Raw genomic sequence first — 24,964 nt, forward strand, 5'->3', positions numbered from 1 at the left:
CCATCCCCATTTTGTTATCTAGCCACAAAACCTGTGTAGCATCTTTGGCTAACAATACCCCCTCCTCTTCTACCCCCTAAACAAAAGAAAACAAAAACTCCCAAACAAATCGGGTCATCTCTCGAGCTTATCATCCTGTCCCTGGGAGGCATGCGTCTGAAAAGTTTTATAAGTGTTCCAGGCACAAATATGTTAATCTTTATTCAGGGTCTGTCTTGACATAAAAAGCAATACCAAATTTTGCATAATTATGCACAATGGGTTATAATCACATCTCCATTTAATTATTTTAGTGGAAACTAGCAATACGGTTTCTGTACTTACAGAAAGTCTGGCTTGAAACTAAGTCAGATCTCATTGAGTGTTGTGTTGATTCTGGTGAATAAAGCTGCATAAACTGCTCTAAATAACTTGCGTTCATGAATAAGGAGAATATCATGTTGCTGCATTTTGTTAATCTTGCCAGTTGGTATGTACTTCAGCTTTTATACTGAAAGATGTTATTTGAGGTAAGGAATTATGTAATATTATTGGATAGGGAGGCCCACCTGGGATTTTATATGTACAGAAAGTTGTTCTGTCCCATGCAGAAAGAATTCGTCATGTTCTGTTTTTCCCCTTCAGGAGTCATGTAGTAGCAACCAGGGATACACAAGAGCTCTGTTCATACAGGTTTGCTGTTCATGTGCTGCCAGTGATAGAGAAGTTGTGTTCACTTGCTGCTGGCTGTTATACAAATTATAATGACAAACTGTAGTGTAGTGTTCTGGGGTGGTGATTAAGGCAAATTGTTAGGGTTTCTAATTGTGATTAGTCCTGTATATAACAGCAGGTCAGTTTTTGTCAGTGCTCCTCTTATTCAGACTGCTAATATATCACTATGGGCTTGTCTGTAATAGCATTCTAGTGTTTTTAGGCCAAGCTTCTTACAGACCACATACCTATACCTCTATCTTTCAAAAATAAAGAGTGATAATAAGAAAAAAGCACATACCCACAGTTCTCAACTAGCTTCAGCTTAGAAGAGCTGATCCTCTGCTTTGTTTTACAGATTGTGAAGCATCTCTGGGGATTTGATTTCTGCATTGTTTTACTAAATCCCTGTGTTTATCTGCTCAGTCTTTTCCATAAGCACTGTCTCAGTGCCCAATTCTGTTTTGAGGAGTGAATTCTACCTAATTTTCTTTCTCCTTTTGCGAAAGAGATGAAAATACTTCCCATTTCTCCCACCTGTTATTACAAACCAGGAATTGTTGTTGCGTAAAAATGAAACAGATGGAAATGAGAAACATTTTCATCCCTTTCACAAAAAGAAGAAGAACAAAGTCCTTTATCATAGCAGATTTTTATTCTTTTCATGCATTTTTTTCTTGATTAGTTTCTAGTGTTAATAGTTATGCAGAATATCAGTCTTGTCCTAATTTTTCATGAAACAACACTTCACCAGGAGAGATTGCCACTTTTACTGATACTGGCTTTCAGTTTGTGTAAGTAATAGTCTTCCATAGAATTCTGAAAAAAATTATTTTCTTGACACGCATATTCTAGAGTTGTGGGTTTTTTTCCCCCCACTATACATATTTAGTCTTAGATAAAAGTTTAGTACCTTATGCTGCATAACTTCAGTGATCAATGGAGCTTTGTAAAAGCGGGTACTCCCAGCCCTTGCCAAATGACCATCAGTAGATAGCTTTGGAGATTGCTATCAGAGCTGATATTTTTCAAATTGTAATTCTAATAGTCATTTTAGGGGAATGTAGAATGCTCTGCTTCCTTTCCATTTGCAGGTCCGGAAATTCAAATACTGTCTTAAGTCTTCTAAGCATTTTTTAGTAGTCTGCTTTTGGAGTTTTGAAAAAACTAAGAAAATTAATCTTAAGTCTTCCTAACTCATAAAAATTAAATTTGGGTTTAACAATGTTAATTCGTACAGGGTATGCATCGCTGTTCTCTCTGAAATTAGTTCATTGTCAGTATTTCTTCTCAAAAGACCATTCCACTTCATTTTATCACACTTTCTGTGTTTTTAGTCATAGTCAGAACACCACAGATTTTTAAAATTACATAAATTATTTGCCTTAAAAAATAGTGAGATCAAGTGAAGAAAGAGGCAGAAAAGGTCTGATTTTCATTAGCTAGTTATTTTGATGAAAAGATTGCAAGTATGTAGCCATCAGGAATAAAAGATAAGTAGTTAGGAGGCACGGGTGAAAAAAGCAGTAGCAATTAAGGAGATTGGAGAAATTTTGGATAAAACAAAATAAAAAAAAAAAGACCAAGAGGACAGAAAGCTTAGTGGAAAGCAAGGTAGTATGCATAAAATGATCAGGGGTTTATGTGAAGGTTACAATAAAGAGAGGTTGGTAAGAAGGTAAGGTAAGGAGAGAATAAGAAAGTATGCAGTTTTCTTCTGGTGGAGGAATTTGCTCATTCTGTTCTCAGGAATGTAAGAAGTAATACTTTGTAAAAAATGTATTTGTTTTTCTGTATTTAAATTATCTACTGAAATGCATGCGAGCTTTTAAACAACTTGAATTCTAGCTGTTCTCTTTAAAATTGGACAGAAGTCAATTCTTGATCTTTTTAAAGGGCTCAATACCTTCACAGGACACACAGCAGGCTGAATGGGAAGACTTCATTTTGACTTTCCAGCTTTTATGAGGTTACAATTAACTCCACATGATGCACGTTGTTGTATTCGTGATTGAAGTTTCCAGGGAATGACTTGAATTCTGATAGTAGGAAAATGGTGTGTTTTCTGTATGCAGCACGAGTCCAGCACTGGCAGCCATGTTGCTTTGTTGAGCTTTTGAGAAGCTCTGGCTGCCTGCAGGCTCCTTATTCACGCTCTCAGCAGCAGTTAGGATCCGCTCTCCCTACCCCTTTCAGATGGGTGTCCCCATTTCCACCCCTTCCCTGCTGGGATTCACATCTTCCCCTTTTCATCTCTCCACCATCCTCTTGCAGCGGTGCCACGTCCAGTCACCGCACAAACAGCTCTCCGCTTCTGCTTCAGGCCATCCTTACGATCCTGTTTGGGAAGGAACGAATGCGCGTGGGTGAAACTGAGAACCTGCGTAGAACCAAAAGGGGTTCTGTGTGCGTACCCATGTCACGGACGCTGATTTGGATCTTCTTAAAAAAAATAATAAAAGGCTGTCATGTTTGGGAATTTCCCAGAGAAGAAACATGCTTGTGCTGTACTTTGCAGTGTAGTGTAAAGATTCCTAAGCTGGAAATGAGCAGTAAAGTGGTGCAGCAGCACAGCTGGAGTCTATTTTCAGTTTACTTCAGGAGCTCTAGAATTCCTTCAGTGCCTGATTCAAGCTAATCAGAGTATCCTTACATAATGGCGCCATTTGTAGGCACATAGAACAACAAATTCTTCTGAAACAAAACATTGTGATGTTCCTTGTGAAACATTTGGATGCTTACAGAATTAAATATTTCAATGTTTTACTTGGGGAAAAGAAAAAGTAAAGTGAAATCTGATTGTCAAAGAATATGAATATCAGGTTTATTGGAATATGTTATCTACCGGAGGATTTGGTTTTCTTTTGAACAAAGGAAATTTCTACTAAAAATTTTATCAGATTGTTTTGGTGGGACAAAGGCAAATAGTTTGCACAGTCCTATATTAAATGTAACATATAAATATAAGTAAAATCATTAAAGAGAGATTTCTGTATTGGTTTAGGATTTTTATTTGGGTGATCTTATTTCTGAAGGCAGCTTCAAAAATTTCAACCTTTACTTTGTTGTAGAAAAAAAGTTGTCATCCTGTCTAGCCATTTTATTTATATTCATATCCATATCTTGGACGTTTTGGTTTTGGGTTTTTTTTTTCAGATTTAGAGTTTGTTAGAAGACACAGAAAAGGGGTGTAAATCTTAGATTCTTTATTTCAGTGTGAATATATTCTCTGGTTTGCTATCTGTGAGTGACACTAAGCTTGAGATACTCTGACAAGGGTCTGGCATATTTCTTAATGGTGCAGAGGATTGTGCGTCACTACTTTCAGGAGACTGAGTCTTTATTATATGACTTATCTTGAAGCCATGATCTCATATATATTGAAAGCTAGTAAGTCATTTATTCTCTGTCAGTTTTTTTAATGCACAGTCTGGGCTAAGCTTTATTTTACCAAGCGCACACAATGTTAGAAAAGCATTAGAACAAACCCAAGTCATTGCTCTGTAAGAAACTTGAGCATGAATGTGTCTACAGTTTTCTTTTATGCCTAATCAGAGACCCCATGCAAGCTTAAAAATTTACCTTTGAAGAGAATTTACCTTGAAAGTAAATGAACAAGAACATGTGGGGCTGGAGCTGCAGGAGGAGTAGAACAGCCCAGCCTGGATCATCCTAAAAGCCAAGGAAAAATGACATATCCTGTATTTATTGTGAATTTTATTTGTTAGGGAAGCATGCTACCTGCTAAATAGCATTCAGTAAATTCTGTTTTTTTCAGTTGTTTTATGTTTGTAGCAGCGGTATTTAAAACTTATGATAGGTTCCTTTTATCCTTTTTGGTGGTTAACTTTTCATCCTTCTTTCCTTCTCGTGTCTTTCCTGCTTTCTTTTGCTCTGTCAGATCATCTTTGCTGAAATTATCTTGATCTTGGTTGCTGAGATGCTCAGTATCATTGTTAATCTTCCTAACTGAACAATATAAAATAAAATAAACAAACCTGTCCTGTGTGAGCATACTGAGGTAGAAGTGAATGGATTAGGAATGGATATAAATTTGAATCCTGGGACCTGGGAGTGTTGTGAGTTCATTACTGTTATGTTGCCTTTTGTCTGTGGCAACATTAGGTTGATGAATGCCAGTGTCAGGTTACTGTTGTTTTGCTACTAGGTTTGATAATGTTGTTATAATACCTGTATTTTAGGGCTACCTGATCATAAATCATTTCAATAAGCTTAAGTTAAGTTTCTATTAAGCTTACAGTAAGCAGACATTTATCTTTTTCTTCTAAATATAAGTTAAGTTTAGTCTAGGGGCACATCTTTGTAGTTTGAAGCATTGGTGGCAGGTAGAAAAGATGTTTCAATAAATTGATATATTTACCTCCTTCCTATTTTTTTTTTTCCCTAAGCTGTAATATTATGGATTGGCAAGGTAAATGATTCTTGCTCCAAAGGTTATTGATTGTTGGCAGGATTTGTGGCAGGGATGATTTAAGGAAAGACCTAACCGAAGATGGGGAGCTTATTTCTGATTTAGAAACAGATTTTGGTGAGGAAATTTTTGGTGAACTTTTATCATAAATTGCTAAAAGATGTTCTGACCATAATGACAGGTAAATGACAAAATTACTTTATAAAAATTAGTGTTTTAATCAGTATTGTACTTAAAGTAACTGTCCGTAGTAAGTCCTAACCTGTAATGGTCCTTTACATGGAATAAATTGGTACCGTATATACTCTTTAAGGGCTTTCTATATGTATTGTGCCATTTTATAGTAGACCTATCATAGGGCTGCATGTTTCTATAGAGGAGAAAGATACTAGAATTTTGATAAGTAAGTGAAAGTAAAATTAACTCGGAGTATGCTCACATTACCGTCAAATTGTGATTATGTCTCACACAGCTTTAAAGAAACTGGCTTAATTTAGCTACTTCTGATACCTCAAGAGTAAATTTTTCACACAGAGGAAGTCAGTATACTTTTTAAATCTCTACACCCAATCATTTGGGTATGCACAAAGGCACCACAGTTGCAACTTTTGACTTAAAAGTAGGCAAAACCTTCCCTTGGTAGAGACATTTTCAATGTATTTGGTAATGACCTGTAGGATGAAGAAGAAAAAGAGCTTTCCAATTAATTTAGAAAGATCTCCTTAGAATTCACTGAGATGAGAAAGCCAAATGATTAAAAACTGTGTAATGTGTTCTTATGAAAGGTCCTGTAGTTTGTCTGTTGTCACCAAAGTTTTTTCGGTCATTGTTTTTAAGATCTTATTTGGAAAAATTCAACAGTGGAGGAAGACTTGACTTGCCTTACACTGTCATTTGAACTGTAAAAGGATGATATTCTACTAACCTTAATATAGGGGTTTTTTTTGAGAAGTGGAAAGGGTGATGAAAGAATATGCTGGTACTGGTGGATTAGGTATGCCTCTAGTGAAGTCTCTCAGGTTCAAAGATGTTTATAGCAACAGTTCCTGCTGTAAATAGAATCAGCTGTGCCGTGTTGTTAAGGGAAAGACACACTGCCATTTTTTACTTTAAAGATTCCCATCCTATTAGGCCATGGTAAAAGTCCTGAAATTTTTCATTCATCATTATAGCAACCTCCATAACTTAGTATTTTCAGTGGATTTTTGTAGATGTGAGCATGTTATGCAATAGTATTGAAAACAAAGACCATAGAATATCTTGAATAAAATATTTTTTTATAATAAAATTTGCTTGACTTGAGTTATAGACTGGTTCCTCTGTTGGTCCAAATTGTTGGTTAAATATCCAAATAAATTGCATAGATCACTAATTGATGGCTAGACACCCCACCCCCCCCCCCCTTGTGAACATTAGAAATGCATTTAAGATGATTTACTGTCTTGGAAATGTTAGGAATAAACACCAAGTAAATACAGCTTAACTCTGAAAGTTTTGTATGCATTTATAACAAGTTCTTCATCTTATTTGGCATAGTTCTTGGTATTCTTGTAGGTAGGAAGCACTCTTATTGTGTATGTATTCATAATTCATAGAATTTTGTTTTACCCTTCACTCAGTTATGTTATATGCATTTGTAGTATAAGCTGAAATTTTCGTAGTTTATTTGATGGGGTTTTTGTTTTGTTGGGTGATACATTTACTTTGTGACGTTGTCATGTATATCTTTTTTCTGTACACTCAGTGACTAAACTTGTTTAGTAAGTATGAGTCACTTGGCTTCCATCCTTTTCACATGATGCCTTCATAATTACATCTTTGATCATTCATTCTAGTATATTTATCCAACAGTCCATCATCATGAATGTTTTAAGGCAAAAATCAGTCTAGATCTGTAGTACTTTTCATTCCTTTCTCAAGACAATTCCCTTTGAATAAAGGTCTGTCTTCCCTATAATTCAGATTCACTGTAAGCAATCCCTAAATTAAAACATGGTGATTCTTACCAAGACAAGGAGGTAAGCTTATAAGGCTGGACAGACAAGTTTTAAAACACAGATACCTGTGTACAGATATTCATCACACAAAACCTGTTAATTTGTGGTAGCACACAAAGGAGCAAACATCTATCCTGGGGAATAACATTGGAGAAAAAAACGATGTAAGCAGGGGAAAATATAAATGAAGAGCAGATTGATGGGATAAAACCATGGAAAACTGATTATAGGATAATTTTAGGATTAAAGGTATTTCTGAGGGACTAGAACAAAGATGGCTGAGGCTTTGTATATTCTTTTGTTTGTTCTTTTTTATTAGTTGAATAGGGAATTCCAGAAAGTGATAACGGAGAAAGAAATAAAGCTTAAGAGAGCAAATGGGCTTTGGCTTCTAAGCCTGTAGAGGGCAACTAACCCAAATGTAATAAACTACTTAAATTACATAGTTAAGCAGGTATTGTTTAGTATGATTAGAGAGCTCTATAAACTTCCTTTAGGGAGCGACTTATCTTAATAATGTTATTACCTTGCCAGGTAACTTTCCATGAAAATGCAGTCTTCCTTGGAGCGTTTCTCTCCAAGGACTGTTTTTTTGACATTAAGATGTCATTGGATAAAGTCACAAATAGTCCTGGTAGTAGGGGTTTAATGCTGCCTTTATCAGTGGACTATATTATAAGGTTTATTCTTGCTTGCTGTCTACTTAGAATCCTGGAATGAGCAAAGAATTATCCTATTCCAGATTTGATAGTAAATTAGAAAGGTGAAACATTAATTCCCTTCGAACTAAAGCAGATATAGAATTCAGGTCTACAGTATTTGTGGTGAAAGTGAAAGGATTTGAGATGCATTGAGTAAGCATCAGTAGAACACAGCTCCCCAGGAGCGTAAACTGATTTTATGAGCTTTCCTTTCCTTCATGTCCATGCATAGTACCTCTCTCCTGTATTCTCAAGTATTGTCTGTTATAGTCAATATTGTCCATAGTCTCTTAAGAAATTAATGAGATAAAGCAGTTAATTAACAGGAGAAAGTATTTAATGCTGATAAAATACTTGATACAGTGATGCTGTAAAAGACCCGTTTAACTGTACCAAACTTGGACACAGCGTTGGCTTAGATGGAAACAGAATTTTTTAAGTTTTGATCTCCACAGCTAGAAGATCTATGGAAGTAGTACTTGAAACATACTTGTTTCTCAGAGCAGTGAACGTAAAATAGACTTCCCAGAATAGGTTTGCAATGGCAATTGTTAAGATACATGAACATATATTAACCTTAGTTAATGTGTGAAGGTATAATATAAATACTGGGTTGCTTTGCTGTAGTAATGGAAATAGGAAAACTCCAAATCTTTCTAATATACAATTAAGACATACTTGTAGCCTCTCATCGGTCCTTTACTTCTTTAAACTTCAAGTTCACAGACATTAGGAGAACAATGTTATCCCAAAAGTTAGATCTTGAACTGTAGGTGAGATTTTTTTGATTTTTACTGCTCAGTCTGTAGCCTTTTTTCTTTGAGTTTTATTTTTTAATTCTGTCATTTAGCAGTATGCTTTTTCAGTAGCCTTATAAGGTAGCTGAATGTGTAAATACCACAGTGGAAACAATCTCTGCATCAGACCATACCTTTGTAATTAAGCAGTGGCTGGGAGGCTGTGACTTCTAGGCAGACGTCTGCTTAGCAGCTCATTCCTATGGACAACACAGCTGTTATTTTTTCAGTTACTAACTTTAAACTTTCTATGGTATTATTGTTTCCATAAGCTCAACACCTGTAATACGTTATATGCTCAAAGATTGTACCCAAAATGGAATTATGGCAAGATTCTCAGTAGAAATGCTGGAAAATTGGAACTGCTGTTGCAGAGTCAACACTTTCAACATACACAAAATTTAAAACCCTCTACAAAGGAAAATACAAATTGGAGAGGCTTTATATAAGCAATAATAATTTTATAATTTATTTTAATCGGCAGTATTTGGGTCATAAAACTTCAGGCAATTTCTTATTATGTAAACTGGAGCACAATTTTAACAGATATGAAGTTGTGGAAGCTCCATCCCTGGAGGTGTTCAAGGCCAGGCTGGATGGGGCTTTGAGCAACCTGGTCTAGTGGGAGATGTCCCTGCCTATGGCATGGGAGTTGGAATTTGATGATCTTCAAGGTCCTTTCCAACCTAAACCATTCTATAATTCTATGAAATATCGTGTAATGCCCCACGCGGCCAAATCTGTTTATGCTGTCCAAAGATGTATAGAATGTAGAGGAAACTTTTTCCCTTCCCCAGGCTGTAGGTATATGGCCATATATATTGGGTATGCCACAATAACAGTATACACTAACAGTACTAGAGTGCTTGATAGAGTTTTTGATGGTTTTGATTGACATTTTTGATTGAAAAAACTTTTGATAGAGTTGTCAAGGCTTGTTTCTCTGAATCCCAGGGAGAACAGGCTCTAGTGAACACTATTTCAGCTGCTCTTCACTACTATACCAAGCATGTGATCATGAAGAACAGAAGTATAGGAATCATATTTAGAACAGGCAAAGAGCAAAACAGCTTATTACTAGTACATATCCTCAGCAAGTGCAGGAACCTTCATCATTTTTAGTTCAAGATCCAAAGCAATGTGTACTTGTGCTGCTAGTCCTTTTAGTTTTATGGTCTAGATAAGTATTCGACTGTAAAGCCTTTGCTCCCAAGGTAAACTATAATAAAGAATCATGATTGCAAAAGTGCAGATTTTGTTTTTTAAATAACATTTCTTTCTAGTAGTAAATACATCTTGAAGTGGAAGATAGATGTGTCTTAATAGATCAGAAACCCATAAGACAAATAAAACCAAATTGAGTTGGATTTTTAGTTTTAAAAATAATCCCTTGATTCAACACTTTTATTCCCTCATTCATAAGATAATAATTTATTGTATGTTAATAAAATTACCTGAGGTAAAAGTCAGAAGAAGTGTTACCTCCATTGTTGAGAGCTAAAATTTCATCTCTGAAGTACAGTTTCAGTACAAAGGATGTCAAGAACTGTCACTGTATAAATGTTTAAAACTTTGTATGAGGAAGAGTAAAATGAGTGTGATACTTTGGAAGCAAGAAACTTGATAAAGCAAAATGGAAAAAAATAATAACCATTAAATCTCCCTGCTTCAAGACGAGTACAAAACCATTTCAAGAATTGTTCATGCTGCATGGAAGACCAAGATGTAGCTTTGAAATTGTGTCTTCCTATTAAACAGGGGCTTTAAGGCAGCTTACTCATAAAGAAATGGGGGGAGAGGGGAAGACAAGCAAACTGCAACAAAAAACCACAAACCCCCCAACTGCACAGGACAACTTATACCACCTGAGGAGCTTCCCCCAAGTTCTATTAAAAACAGGCTGGCAATCAAAAGAAGCCATGGTACATTGATAAAATATGTTGCCAATTTTGACTCACACTCACGGTGAACAGGTGAAATGTGTTAGCTTAAAGTACTTCACAGTTTCCCTTTGCACAGTTATTATATTTCATATGATGTTTGATAATTTAAGTGGTCATGTAAATTCAAACACACAAGTTTTTAACATCTTTGTATGCCTTGGTATTGTCTAACCCCTTTGGCAATTTTATATTTGGGATATATGTGGAAATATGAGAAACTTGTGCACCACTTTTTAGTAAGTATCTGTTGAAGGAATAGACAGGGGAACTAAAGTTTGCCAACAGAAAAAAGATCAGGCAGAAGAATAATGTGTTAGGTAGAAATAAAGTATCTTAGGCATATCTGCAGTTGCTTGGAAAGGTTACATGGTAATACTTTCTTAACTTTACTTTTAGCATTTTTTTATTATTTTGTTATTTTCTGGACTTCTATTAAATATTAATAAGTATCTGCTTCCATATTAGTTGGAATGTTTCAAAATATTTCTAATTTCTGACATAGCGTATGCTAAATATGAACAAACCTGTGCCAATTTTACTTCCCTTCTTTGAGCTACTTGTTTTCATAACTGCAAAAAATATTTTTTTTATACACCTCTGTGTTTAATTACATAGGTATGTAAGAATATACCGTATGTTCATATTTCCTATTCAATAATTTTTGAAGGCATAATTAAACTTTAGGTTAAAGAGGTAATGAGTTCAAAGTATACGTATTAAAAATTTTAAAGAGTAATTTTGGGAAAAATAGAAACAATTGAACTACTGTATTTTTTTTAAATGTAGATTTCAAAGCCAGTACAAATATTCTCAAACTTTTAAAGTCATTTCCCTATTTCTGCTTAAAATCAGAAATAATAGATGGTAAATTTAAAACCAAATCGATTTGATTCTTCGCTGTTAGAAAGTTAGTGCGAAGAGTTAGTGTTTGGGGTGAAATATGTTGTCCATAGCATTACTTTCTTAATATAATAGAGAATGGCTTCATCATCATTCTAACTTAAAAGGTTATGAGTTGGCAGCCTGTATCAGATACTGTGACCAGCTATAAATAAGCAGGAAATGAGAAAAGGGAAAGAAGGAGCCACAAAGTTACTTGCTGAAGGTTTGTATTAGTTCTCAGGCTCAAGCGAGGTGATGGGATCTGAGGGCTGGAGAGGTGTCCTGAGGCGTCTCCTCCTTCCTGGTCTCGGGGCAAGCTGATTCTGAAGTATGGCGTATTAACTACGTGCACAAATACTGCGCTTTGAAGCTGAGTATTAGAATGACTTGCAACATCGTGGTTTTCTCACCTTGTGACCGTAGAATAAGGGAACGCTGCTTCCGTGCCCTGAGGGCACTGCCAGGCGTGACTCTCCCTGCCCAGCCTGCCCCAGGGCTCCCTGCTAAGGCCCAGGACCCCATGCCAGCCCCCTGGGGCCGGCCGGCCCTGCCCTGGCAACACCGTGGCAGGGCTGGTCTCCAGCTCCCCAGAGTCGGGCCCACCCATGGGCTGACAGCCTCGGGCTTGCCCCATCCCCAGGGAGGTGCCTGATACCAGGGTCTGGGGCTGCCTCCCCGGGCTGCGGTGGCGTGACAGGCCCTGGCTGCCAGGCCCGGCCCTGCTGCCCCGGGGGAGCCACGGGGTCCCGGCCCCAGGGACCCCCCCAGGCCCTGCAGCACCCTGACACCCTGAACCTTGCTCTCAGAGATGCGCCCTGAGGATCTTTCAAACTTGTTTCAGCCTTAATTTTCTGAATGTCGGGAGACAAAGGAGTCCAAAAGAAGGTGAATTAAGTTAGCTGTAGTCATTTTAAAATGTAAAAGGTGGTTAGTTCTTTTACTTCTCAAAATGTTTTGAAGTACACATAGAAATTTCCTCCAGTTCCTCTCAAGTCCTGGAGTATGTTTTTGTCCTTTACTCAAAGATTAAGCCTCCCCTCTACTCCTCTCCAAATCCATGTTGTTTGCCGTATACTTTCATTTGAACATCTGCTGTAGTCAAATGGGATTTGGTGGACATTTTTTATTAATGTGGACAAAAGATTTGGTGGCACATGCAGTCAATATTGCTTTTTTTCACAAAGAAGTCCTTGATTGTGTGTGTAAGTATCACTTAGTACGTAGCAATGGGTAAAATGGATCATTCTTCCTCCTTGCGATACCAGGTCCCAGCAGGAAGGATGGGTGGAAGAGGCAGCTGCTGCATTGCGTGTCAGGAGGAAGTTGTCCTCTGCAGCAGGAGTTGCTCTTCCCACCTCCTTCACCTGCCTCTTCTTCCTCCTCCTCCATTCCCAGTTGCAGAAGTCACTTGCCACCCTATTTATTTAGGCAGCATCATCCAATTCTGCCTGCGTTTCTAAGAAGTTTTTTCCTAATTGTTCGTCACAGAATTCAATGGGAATGTGATTTGCTGGAGGGTGTAGTCACTCAAGTTCTCCATCGTAAGGAGCGTTACCCAAACCATTGTTAGCAACTTGCGAGGGGAGGTCTCCTTTAGGCCACTGGACAGCGATTGCCTTCCTAGCCTGGCCAGTCTTTTCAAGGCCGCAGTGGGTTTTAAATTATAATTGCAAGAAAACCAAGATTGAGTGTTTATCCCACTGAAGGTTTTAAATGTTTGTTTCGCTGGTGAAATTTGCATCGAAAGACCACTTAAAAATCACAAACCAAAACCAAGGTGTGACCTAAGGTAAAAGAGCTTTGCCAGTAAGCCTGCGGCCATATGTATGGGAAGCATAGGATATGTAAGCTACTGCCTTCTGTTTGTTCAGTGTCGACCATCAGGCATCTCTTACCAACGAAGACATGCTGCGAGACTGAGTTGTGCTAGGTAAACCGTGTTTTTACTGGAACAACCTTTTTTGTTGCATACAGGTTTGTTTGATATACTGGTATGTCTAGACCAGTAAAGCTTTAGATTAAGCATAGCTATAGCTTCAGCAAAAACATTATCCAGTTCTCTGAATAAAATAAACTGTGCAAAAGGAAAAAAACCTATGTGTATAAATTTATATATATACAGACATTTTTGTATGGTTGCATCCACAAAAGAAAGAAAGGTCCATAGAAGAATAAGCACCCATATAAAATTTGCCATGCCAACTAAGTGCTGGATTTTTTTCCCATGCTTCTCATTTGGGTTAGCTGTCAAGCAGGGCTTTTGAGCTTAAGCTAGGCTTTGTTGACATGCAGAAAATTGTGTATTGAAGGTTGTACCTTTTTTTTTTTTTTTTCTCCTCTCAATCATAATAAGATGTGTAGAAAATCTCTCTGAGGCGTCAATATATAAATTCTGAACTTGACCATGGTAGGACTTTGGATGCCTGTGATATTTTTCATAGTGTATAGAGTTTACAAAAGGGAAACAGAGGTAGAAAGGGGCTATTACTCTACTTTTTAATGTAGGTGTTAAAATTAGTTATGGGCCAATAAATATGTGGATTTTTATGAATTTCTGTTGAGATTGAAAAACTGGTGAGATTATAAGGGAATTACTTGTCATTGTTTTTAGTGCTTGTTTCCCTTTAAATTATAAAACAGTTTTGTGTATATAGTATATGAGTTATGCTGAGTCTTATATAAGTTGTTTTATAAGTCTGTCCTTCCCCCCGCCCCCCCCCTTTTTTTTTTTTTTTTTTTTTTTTTTTTTTTTTTTTTTAAGAAAAAATCCTTTTAAAGGATTTTTCTGGGAGGATGGGGACAAAACGTAGACAAAGCATATGATCTGGGCAAGCTTTCCTTCTGTTTTGTGTTTTCTGATTATGGGAGAAATGGTACACCAAATTCCAGTCTCAACTGAGTGCTCAATCTTCCTCATCTAAAGTTGAGTCATTTTAAAAAATGAATCACAATTTTTAATGTGGGCTAAATCTTAAACAGTGTTGAAGTTAGTATGTAAATTTGTCTTCAGTTATAAAAAGTATCTTTGTTAGGACTGAAAGACAGTTAAGGAAAAATCAGACACTTTGTCACTTTTCCGTTACATTTGCAGGTTTCTTATTTCTAGCATCATTATTTTAATTGTTTTGCCTTTATTCTGAAACAATACAGCATTAGCCCAAGCCTCATCTATGTATCTATTGTTTTTGAGTTTTTATTTAAAAATACATTTTCTGCAGCACTGTGTGGAATCCAGCTACTTTTCTCCCACATACTAATGAAAGCTTTTCAGTTAGCAGTCTTTCACACCAGTTAGTTCTGCCCCAAACTCACTGGAGCATGAGGTGAGGTCTCACCTCATCCAACAAAAGCTCTGATTCCTGGGCCACAGTTTCCCTTTTTCTCCTTCCACCCTCCTGGCTAAATGAACACTGCTGCATTCTATCCAAATTGCTGCAGAAGATGGGTTGAATGATGAGAGCTTAAATCCATTCAGGCAGAGGAGAGAATTGAAGGTCTTGCATATTTTGAGTGAAAATACAAAGCACTGGGCTAGTGGGTAATAAATATAATAAAATTGTGAGAACAAAAAAAAGAGAGATGTTTCATGAAACAAACTTTAAATATAAAGCTACGTAAAATTCATACTGTGCCAGCTATAGCTTTGCAGATAAAATGGGATTTAAGCACTGCAGTGACAGGCTACGTGCTATAGCTACACATACTTAGAAACTGTCTCTCAAGGAGAGCTTGGAATACACAGAGTTTGACAAAGGAGGAATTTGTCCTTCATTTAAAACACATATGAGAGTAATCCAATGGAGTTTAAGACCTTATTTGTATTTTAACATGAGTGGTGCTTATGAATTTACTGAGACTGATCACAAAGTGGTAAGTTGCTAAATTATGCATAACAGCTGTACTTGGTAACAGTGAGAACACAGGTTCTGTTTTGACGCTTGTGTTTACACCACCATTTTCCAGTGAGTATGTAGATGATTTGGATCAGACTAAATAAACTGTAATGGAACCCATAGCTTTGTTATTATTTCCTAGTTAGAAACTTAGGAAAAAAAAGTTAGAAAAAGCTGCCTTGGTACTTCTGTGTATATTTTCTGCAAATTTTTGTCTGTTTTTGATGGAATGCATGTACTTGACTTTTTTTTTTTTTGTTAGAATTGAGAACATTATATTGGAGTTTCTCATTTTTATTGGCATTGAGCTTTCCAAGACAATTCCTCTTGGTCCTCCCCCCCGCTTTTCTTTTTTTTCCTGAATGTGATCCCTAAATAATAGTGAAACTTGAAAATTATCCTATTCTTCTTATCCCTTTAGGTCAACTTATTAAACATGGAACATATTCCTTAATATTAGTTTGCTTACTAGATGCTGAGGAAGGAGAATGAACTTTTCTGAGAAATGTCAGCACTGTTGAAGAGTACAAATGCAGAAGATTGTCAGTTGGCGTTTGACTTAAAATATAGATATTTCAAGCATTTTAAAAGATCTCTATTTGTGTCAGTTTGGATACTGTCACATGAACTGAAAAAATGGTTGAATGACTGTGAACAAAAGATTGTGAAAAATAGTTCTGCCTTGTCTGTGAAATGTATGTCATGGTTCTTATAATAAATAGAGCTCCTGTCCAAAATGTGGAAATCTCTTGAAGAGTTTTGCTGGGACAAGCCAAGCAGAATTTACATCTGCAGGCCATTTTTTCTTAATGGTTATTTCAAGCATGGAATTAGCTATGCAATTTGGATGTGACTGCTTTAAGCTCATGCACAAAAAAGGTGAACAGTTGTGTTGTTGCTGGAATAGAGGATATTTTCTATCTTAATGATACTTGACTAAGAATAGTATGAACAAAAGATTTAATTTATTTTTTAATAAGTAACATAACACAGATTTTTGGTTTTAATTACAGTTTCATAGGTATAGTACATATTTAAAGATTAAAAGACTTTATCTGGCAAAATAGAAAATGAAAAAAGCATAGTCATTGCTAGGAGAAAACCTCTAGACACTCTTAAAACTGCTAGAAAGTCGGCCATTTATATTTTTTCATTTATTCATTTATTATTTTCTTTGGATAATAAAAGGTGTGTGAGGAGACCTTGCTGTCTTTCTATTTGATGTGTGTTTAACCTGTTTCGTCTAAAGTTCAGAAAAATCCTTTTTGAGGATAAGGTTCAGTCACCTCTGTCATTTCACAGTCTACATCTGTTCATCTCACACTGTGGCTTTCATAGTTACTGACTTCATTATCATAAGATGCAACGATTTTTATATGCAACCTTGTATATGACTACTGAAAAACATTGAAATAGTAGAGACCAAGTAAAAAAGAAATTTTTGTCAGTCATCAGTTTATGTACTTGTCTTAATCAGTAAATATCTAATCCATCAACTTCTAATTACAATTCTTAATAAAATTTATTTAACATATTGATTTACTCATTTTACATTTTTTTGTCTTTTTTCACAAAAGTTGTAGTTATTTGCTGTATTTGAAATGACACAGCAATAAGACTATACTATCAATAAATATTTGCTGTGACTGCCCATGAGACCAGCTAAACCCCCTTACTTACAGTTGCCAGTAATGTTGAAATACATCTGATTAGTGAAAATAAACTTTTATTGAGGCCACACATAGTCTCAGGTGTTTTCATTTATGAAAAAAATGACAAACATTAGGAAAAGCCATTCTTATTACAATCAAAACTGGGCTGGGGGAGGACATGGACAGCTCTTCCAGCACCTCTTAAAACTGAATTTTACTGGTGTGTCCTGTTCATAGCTGTTATGAACTGTTACAAAGCCATTTTTCAAGTCCTTTGCTGCTACATTTTCTCCTTCCAGGTCACATAATTTACTAAATGTACTTTTTAGAGTCAGGTTCAAGGTACTGATTTTCTTTAACTTGTAAAAACGATTACAATGCTATATTTTGTTGATATAATTGAAAAAAAATCAGTAAGACTAGGTCCTAATGTCTGTAATTTTAAGTGTCTAACTAATTGCTCGTGTGATAGTCCTCTTCTTGTTGCACACTTTGCTTCTCTCCTTTCCTTCCAGGTTTTGTTGTAGAAATAAATGGGCAGCCATTAAATTTATCTGTTTTCTTCTGTAATACATCTGCTACTCATTAATGGTTCGTGGTCTACTTCTTTGTTGTGGCCATCATGCACATTTGACTATTATGGACTCAACAATGGCATTTTAAAGAAAAAATTGAGTTGCATTTACTTTTGTTGTATAACTGAGATATTTAAGGTGGAAAAGATGGCTATGTGCATGAAATATTCTAAGTGAATGTGAGTTTAAGGGTTTTACATAGTCACTACTTACTGAAATAACTGGGTTTTTTTGTTCTGCCCATAGACAATTAAAAACAAGTTGGAAAGGTTAGACCTACGTGCTTCTGAACTGTAGGGATTTTGCACAATTCTGTTAGACATAAGTTGTCCAAAAGTTACTGTAGCTGCCAGTGGTTAGAATATCTTAGAAGTCTGCAAAATTTGAGGTTTTGATAGCAACATTTTTTTTCTGTGACGTGACTGCAGAAAAGTTTTTGGTTTTTTTTTCGTCAAGTTTCTCCTTTATCTTGATATTGTCTGGCTCCTCTGACAGTTCCTCTACTCGCTGGCAACTGTGCCAGGGGAGATTTAGTAGCGCTGTTGGGAATGTCTGTGTTCTGTAGAAGACTTGGGTTTCGAGGACAAGAAAAATGACTTCAAATAGTCCTTGCAAACAACTCCTTCAGAAATATGCTACTTAACAATAGTTAAGGATTGGGTCAAAGAGTGTTTGTTTCTGAGCATTTTGTGTTTACTTGCTGATTTTTACAGTATTTGGTGAGAGGGTATAGTATGTTCTCACTTTTTTTTGTGCCCACAGCTCTCATGCAGCTAGAGAAAATTGCTAATGTGCATTGAGAAAAACTATTAGCAGTTTGATTGTTGTTTCTTGAATTACATTTCGTATTATGTAAATCAGTTTTCTGTATTTTCATGTTCTCTCTCTTTATTCTTCATCCAGATTCCACCAAGAAAATTAAGGATGTCTTAGAAGAATTCCATGGCAGTGGTGTGTTAGCAAAATATAATCCTGAAGGGGTAATTCTTCTTCTTTCTTCAATGGTCAGAAATGGTGGGGAGACATATTTACAAATGTTGTAGCAAATCTAAGCATTTGAAATAGAAGGTTATTTATAAATCAGCTCTTTGGGGTATTTGAAACTCTTTGGAAAACAAAAATATGAACACTTTTAAGATCTAGAAGTATATAAACATCATATTAGACATACCTGCTTAACAATTTACATAAACCCACATTTTCTTTTCTAAGATTTTAAGAAACGGACACCAAAAAAAAACCCCTTATGGTAAGGTTAACATGCTTCCCAATTCTTTTTAGAGATTGGGAATGTTAAGCATAATTTCACAAGTTAGAAAAGTAAAATCTGTTCAATTAAGACTTCTTTTTAAATTCTGTTTCTCACGTGTTGTTTCTGGTGGTGGGATCCCCACTATTAAAGGAGAATTTTTTTTTCTTATTTTATGGAACAAAGAATTCAGCTGAAAACAAAAAAGGGCATATGTGTGATTGTATTGTTACTACAGATTCACTAGACAAAATATTCTGGTTTGGCTGGTAGAAAAAGCCAGATTGTTTTCTTTTGTTATCCTCAATCGCAATTTGTGTCTCCTTAGCACATCCTAATAGCATGATTCAAAATGTAGCTAAATAAAAACCTGTTTCAGTAATGTTTCTAACTGTGCTTGCATTATGTGGAATTCAGGATAGAAAAATGTGCTAACCATTATGAAAATTACTTGATCTTATATTTCAGGATGTAAAAGACAAGAATTATTGTGAAGTAAGGTAGTTATAACTCGTTAAGTACTGAAAAAATATTTGACACTTTGAACTTTGCATAACGTTGGTCATTTTAGGTAGTTTCTGAGGAAAATATTTCATAATTCAGTAAAATATTTTAAGTTGATCTTGTAAATGATTATCTTAAATCTCCATTATTTTAGTTAAATAGAATCACAGTTTATAAAGGGATAGGAATGTTGTGATCATCTAACTTGTTCTCCAATCTAACACAGGCTGTAAGACCTCCCTTAACTGATATTTGTTAGAATGTAAACAAGTTTTTGGTGTTTTTTAGAAAAGTGTGAACTGTTGATTTACAAACTCAGTGCTTGCTCTTTTTTTCTTTGCTTTTAACTTATGCAGTTTTCTTTGTGCTCTTAGTGTATGTGATAAAATGCTCTTAATTTATTCCAAATTTTTCTTGAAATTCTTCACTTACTTTCAGTCATCATGCAATGTTTTCAGTTTTGTGAAGTGTAACCTTTTAAAGTACAAATTAATTTAAATAACATGTTGCCATGTAGGTAACACGTGATCAAATTATCAGTGTTTGTGTATAATCAAATCAGTATTTGAAGTTGTGAAACTAATCTCTTTTAACAAAGTTATTCCTCCAATTTGGGGCTACGTGGAGGTTGAGTCATGGCAAAAAGTGGTCAGTATGGGCACCTGGGACAACTACTCTGACTGAAGCTGGGTGAATTGGCAGAACTTTTTTGTGCAAAGCTGGAATTAATAAACACGGTCCTGAGCTGAGTCTGTGTATGGCGTTTCTGGAGTTCTTCATTTCCCAGTGGTTTGTTTGCAGAATCCTACCAATGTACTGCAACATCCAGGGTTTACAGAGTAGCAGAGTACCCAAGGCAGTGAACAGGATGGGAGGATGGAAGGGGAGGAAGGAATGCAAGTCAGACACCCTGTGGTGGCTTCAGCGTCTTCAGCAGGGATCAAGCTATTTACTACTACTGGGTCAATGTTGGACCCAGGCTAACCCTAACAGCTTTTGGATTTTGCTTAGCGCTTAGACTTCAGGGAGTGCAACATAAGGAAAACACAGGTAGCAGTGAAGCTAATTTAGATCTAGTAGGATTTATTAGCTCAAGTTTCATGCCATAAGCTGCTGAACTGGAACAAAAGTGGCTGAAATCGCCTCTGCAGTTGAGTGAATATTCCAAGTCAGACAGAACTGCCTTTGCAGAGGTGTGTCTATATTTTTGGCATGCATTCAATCTGCTATGTGGATAAAATCTTTACAGAATGATATGCAAGTTGATTGTATCTAGTTGGATGAGGACTCCACGAGTTGGATGTACTGTTTAAGTGAAGTAATTGATTATTATCTCTAAATAAGATAGCAAAAATTGACTGATCCAGCTGAAATCAGTCATAGTGCAGCTTTTTACTTCCATGTATTATAAACAGCACTTCCGTGGTTTTTTGTTGTGTTTTGTAGAGGATGCCATCATGTTTCTATTTTAGCTCTTTATTTCATAGATCATTATCTCATAAGTACTCCAAGTATTTTCCAAGTCTTGTCAATATTCTACCAAAAGGTGGCACCAGTTTTTTACCAATAAACGTGTGGCAAAGAGCTGTGGCACATGTAGCAGTGTGATATATTTATGTATTTAAGAAAAAGCCTTAAGAATGTCCTGTTTCAGGCTTCTCCATGCTTAAAGTGTTCAGGAATTTATTGCACTCCATTGCTTCTGTATTGCATCACGATCTGATTTAATGGGACACAAATAGCAAAAGAAAAGCTATTAGTATTCAAAGCTTGTTACCTGAAGTCATCTGGTTTGTTTTTCCATTATCTTACATCTTGTCAAGTGAGTGGTTTTTGGGCTTAGTGGAAATGATGCACCTGATTATCAGAAGATATCCAATATTGGAAGTTTATGGAGCTTTTACTCTCTGCTTTCAATGTAAGAGAGATGATTAAAACTTCTAGGAAAGCTACTCAACCTCTGTCCTTCCACCTTCTTCTCCAAGTAAGTGTCAAATATGTAATTAAGAATAGATTTTATGTCAGATGTAAGACACGTAGGTAGGTTAAGATCAGCCTCCTGGAAAGCTGTGATTTATAAATATTCTTTCCATCATTTGGGATTTATTTAAATTAATTAACTTCAGCCATTTTACCTTGAGAAGAGCACTGAATAGGCTAGCAAGAATTAGGAAAGCAGATGGAGCTAAAGGCTGTATCTAAATTGATAGTAAGTACACATCATTGTGTGCTTGTAGTCCCAGTATCATTATCCTTTTTGAAGGATCTGTTAGAGTGCATCATAGTTTCTTGTTTACCTGTTTACCTGCTTACCATCTAGATCTCTTAAGGTTAATCAGTGCATGAAGAGTGAGGGTGGAAGGTGTGTGGAGGGGTCTCAGCCAGACAAGCAGTCAGGGTGCAGCTTGGGTCTGCATGTGGAGCAGTGCAGTGCTCCAGAGTTCCACAGTTCAGATGTGGGTAAAAAAAGAATAAATGTGCATACACGGAAAGACCAGGAAAACAAAACTTTTCCAGGAAGGTTATAGCAATGAGTGCAGGAGACAAGGCACAGCCCGTGATCTGAACTGTTCAGACAGGTGAAGCCCCAGGGTTGACAGAATGTTTGCAGTCAGGTTGCAATCATCTGCTGACTCCCAAGGATTTTTGCATTTTTGGAAGTAGTGCAGGTAATTCTAAGTCTGGCACAATTGGTGTAATTTATGCAGAAAATACAACTGTATTTATAAGTGTAAGGTAGTACTTCTCACTGGGAAGTAGTGATAGCAGTTTGTGATGAAGATAGAAAATTAATACAGCGTCTTTATTAAGAGGAGTAAAAACTAAACTACAAACTAAAGCAGCATATAATGATGACTTGTGCGACAGTGCTTGCTAGTGTTTCTAGAATTATAGAGTCATTTAGGTTGGAAAAGACTCTTAAGATCGTTGAGTTCAACCGTTAACCTAACACTGCCAAGTCCACCACTAAACCATGTCCCTAAGCACCACTTCTACCAGTCTTTGAAATACCTCTGGGAATGGTTACTCAACCACTTCCCTGGGCAGCCTGTTCCAATGCTTGACAACCCTTTTGGTGAAGAAATTTTTCCTAATATCCAATTTAAACTGCGCAACCTGAGGCCATTTCCTCTTGTCCTATTGCTTCCTATTGGGAAAAGAGACCTGCTTCTACCTTGCTACAACCTCCTTTCAGGTGTCTGTAGAGAGTGATAAGGTCTTCCTTCAGCCTTCATTTCTCCAGACTAAACAATCTGTGTTCCCTCAGCTGCTCCTCATAAGATTTGTGCTCTAGACCCCTCACCAGCTTCATTACCCTTCTCTGGACACATGCCAGCACCTCAAGTTCTTTCTTGTAGTGCAGGGCCCAAAACTGAACATGGGCTTTGAGATGTGGCCTCACCAGTGCCAAGTACAGGGGTACACTCACTTCCCTAGTCCTGTTGGCCACACTATTTCTGATATAGTCCAGAATGCTATTGGCCTTCTTGGCCACCTAGGCACACTGCTGGCTCATATTTAGCTGGCTTTTGGCTGACACCCCCAGGTCCTTTTCTGCCGGGCAGCTTTCCAGCCACTCTTCCCCAAGCCTGTAGCATTGCATGGGGTTGTTGTGACCCAAGTGCAGGACCTGGCACTTGGCCTTGTTGAATCTCATACCATTGGCCTTGGCCCATCAATCCAACCTGTCCAGATCCCTCTGGAGAGCCTTTACGCTAAAGCAGATCAACGCTCCAGTCTAACTTCATGTCATCTGCAAACTTACCGAGGGTGCACTCGATCCCCTCGTCCAGATCATTGGTAAAGATATTAAACAGAACTGGCCTCAGTACTGAGCCCTGGGGAACACCACTTGTGACTGACTACCAACTGGATTTGACTCCATTCACCACAACTCTTGGGGCCCAGCCATCCAGCCAGTTTTTTCCCAGTGAAGAGTACACCCATCCAAGCCATGAGCACCCAGTTTCTCCAGGAGAATGCAGTGTTGAAGGCTTTACTAAAGCCCAGGTAAACAATATCCACAGCCTTTTCCTCATCCATTAAGCAGGTCATCTTGTCATAGAAAGAGATCGAGTTAGTCAAGCAGGACCTGCCTTTCACAAACCCATGCTGACTGGGCTTGATCCTGATCACCTAGTTGTCCTGTATATGCTGTGTGATGGCGTTCAAGATGATCTGCTCCATAACTATCAACAGCACCAAGGTCAGACTGACAGGGCTGTAATTCCTGGGATCCTCCTGCCTGCCCTTCCTGTGGATGGGCATCACATTTGCTAACCTCCAGTCAACTGGGACCTCCCTGGTTAGCCAGGACTGCTGATAAATGATGGAAATTGGTTTGGTGAGCACGTCCACCAGCTCCCTTGGTAGCCTTTGGTGGATCTTATCTGGCTCTATAGATTTTTGTGTGTCTAAGTTGTGTAGCAGGTCACTCACCATTTCCCCATGGATTATGGGGGCTGTCTCTGTCTACCAGCTCAGCTGGCTGAGTAGCCCAAGAACAACTGCACTTACTATTAAAGACTGAGGCAAAGAAGTCATTAAGTATCTCAGCCTTTTCCTGATCCTGGGTGACTATGTTTCCCCCGCATCCAATAAAGCATGGAGATTCTGCTTAGCCCTCCTTTTGTTGTTAATGTATTTATGGAATTTATCATTGTATTCACTTCTGATTAAGTTGTGTTGTTAGCAACTATTCTTGGCAACAAGTAAACTTTAATTTATTTTTTTTTAAAGTTCACAGGGATGAGAGGCAGACGTATTTACTTTTTTTTGTTATCTGTCATTGCATGGTTAAAAATAAATTGCTTGCACTCTCTAATCAAGACTAGGATGCTGACTTAGAACCATTTTCTTGACATACGTGCTAATGCAAGAAAATGGGATATTCTATTGAATGTCTTAAAGCTGTTCATCTACATCACTAACCTCGCAACAAAAATAGTTCTATTATAAAAGCAGCCTGAGTGTTACAACACTGCACTAATATGTGTGTTCTTTCTTTCCTTGCATGCGTTACAGAAACAAGATATACTTAATCAAGTAAGTAATCTTAATTTGATTTGTTTTTCCTTTTCTTATGCATAGGGGCAGTATCTTTTATTTTGTAGGCTTCCATTGAGATGACACATTAATAAATACTGCACATGGCTATTCTGTCAGATAATAGACAAATATTTAAATCTGAGAGCAAAGTGCGTTCTTTTTCTCCTGGCAGACTTTTCCACTAGGTGAATTTCATTTTTGTCATTCACAGTAAATAATTTTGCTAACATTAATTGAGAGGAATATGAAAAATAAGTTAAGAGCAAGTAATTAACTTGTTCCATACTTGTCACAGAAATTTGTGCTTACTAGTGAGATCTCATAATGGTTTGTATTATTCTGCAATGACAATGACACATCACATAAAAATTATTAAATACTGTCTATAACCATATAATACCATTTATATACAGCAGGCTTAAAATTGCAGATTTTTTAATTTGAATAAGGCTTATAGTGTGCTTTAAGCGATTGTGACTTTACAGTAATTGCAAGAGGAAATGGTTAAAGAGCTGATCATCAACCCAAGGCTCTACTCCTGAGAAGCTTCAGTAGCCTAAAAGCAGGTATAAAAATGCAATGAAAAAAAAAAAAAAA

At 36.9% G+C, this 24,964-nt stretch overlaps 1 protein-coding gene across 1 annotated transcript in view; it reads left to right on the forward strand.

The window, feature by feature from the left end:
* Positions 1–24,964, forward strand: part of DGKB (diacylglycerol kinase, beta 90kDa) — a 333,219-nt gene that overhangs the window by 13,900 nt on the left and 294,355 nt on the right. The window contains exons 2-3 of the mRNA XM_009894935.1: positions 18,469–18,545; positions 24,344–24,364. Of these exons, the coding sequence (XP_009893237.1) occupies positions 18,469–18,545; positions 24,344–24,364 (98 nt within the window). The remainder of the gene's footprint in view (positions 1–18,468; positions 18,546–24,343; positions 24,365–24,964) is intronic.

This window comes from Charadrius vociferus, unplaced genomic scaffold, assembly GCF_000708025.1.
Source record: "Charadrius vociferus isolate BGI_N301 unplaced genomic scaffold, ASM70802v2 scaffold181, whole genome shotgun sequence".
Taxonomy (NCBI): Eukaryota; Metazoa; Chordata; class Aves; order Charadriiformes; family Charadriidae; genus Charadrius; species Charadrius vociferus.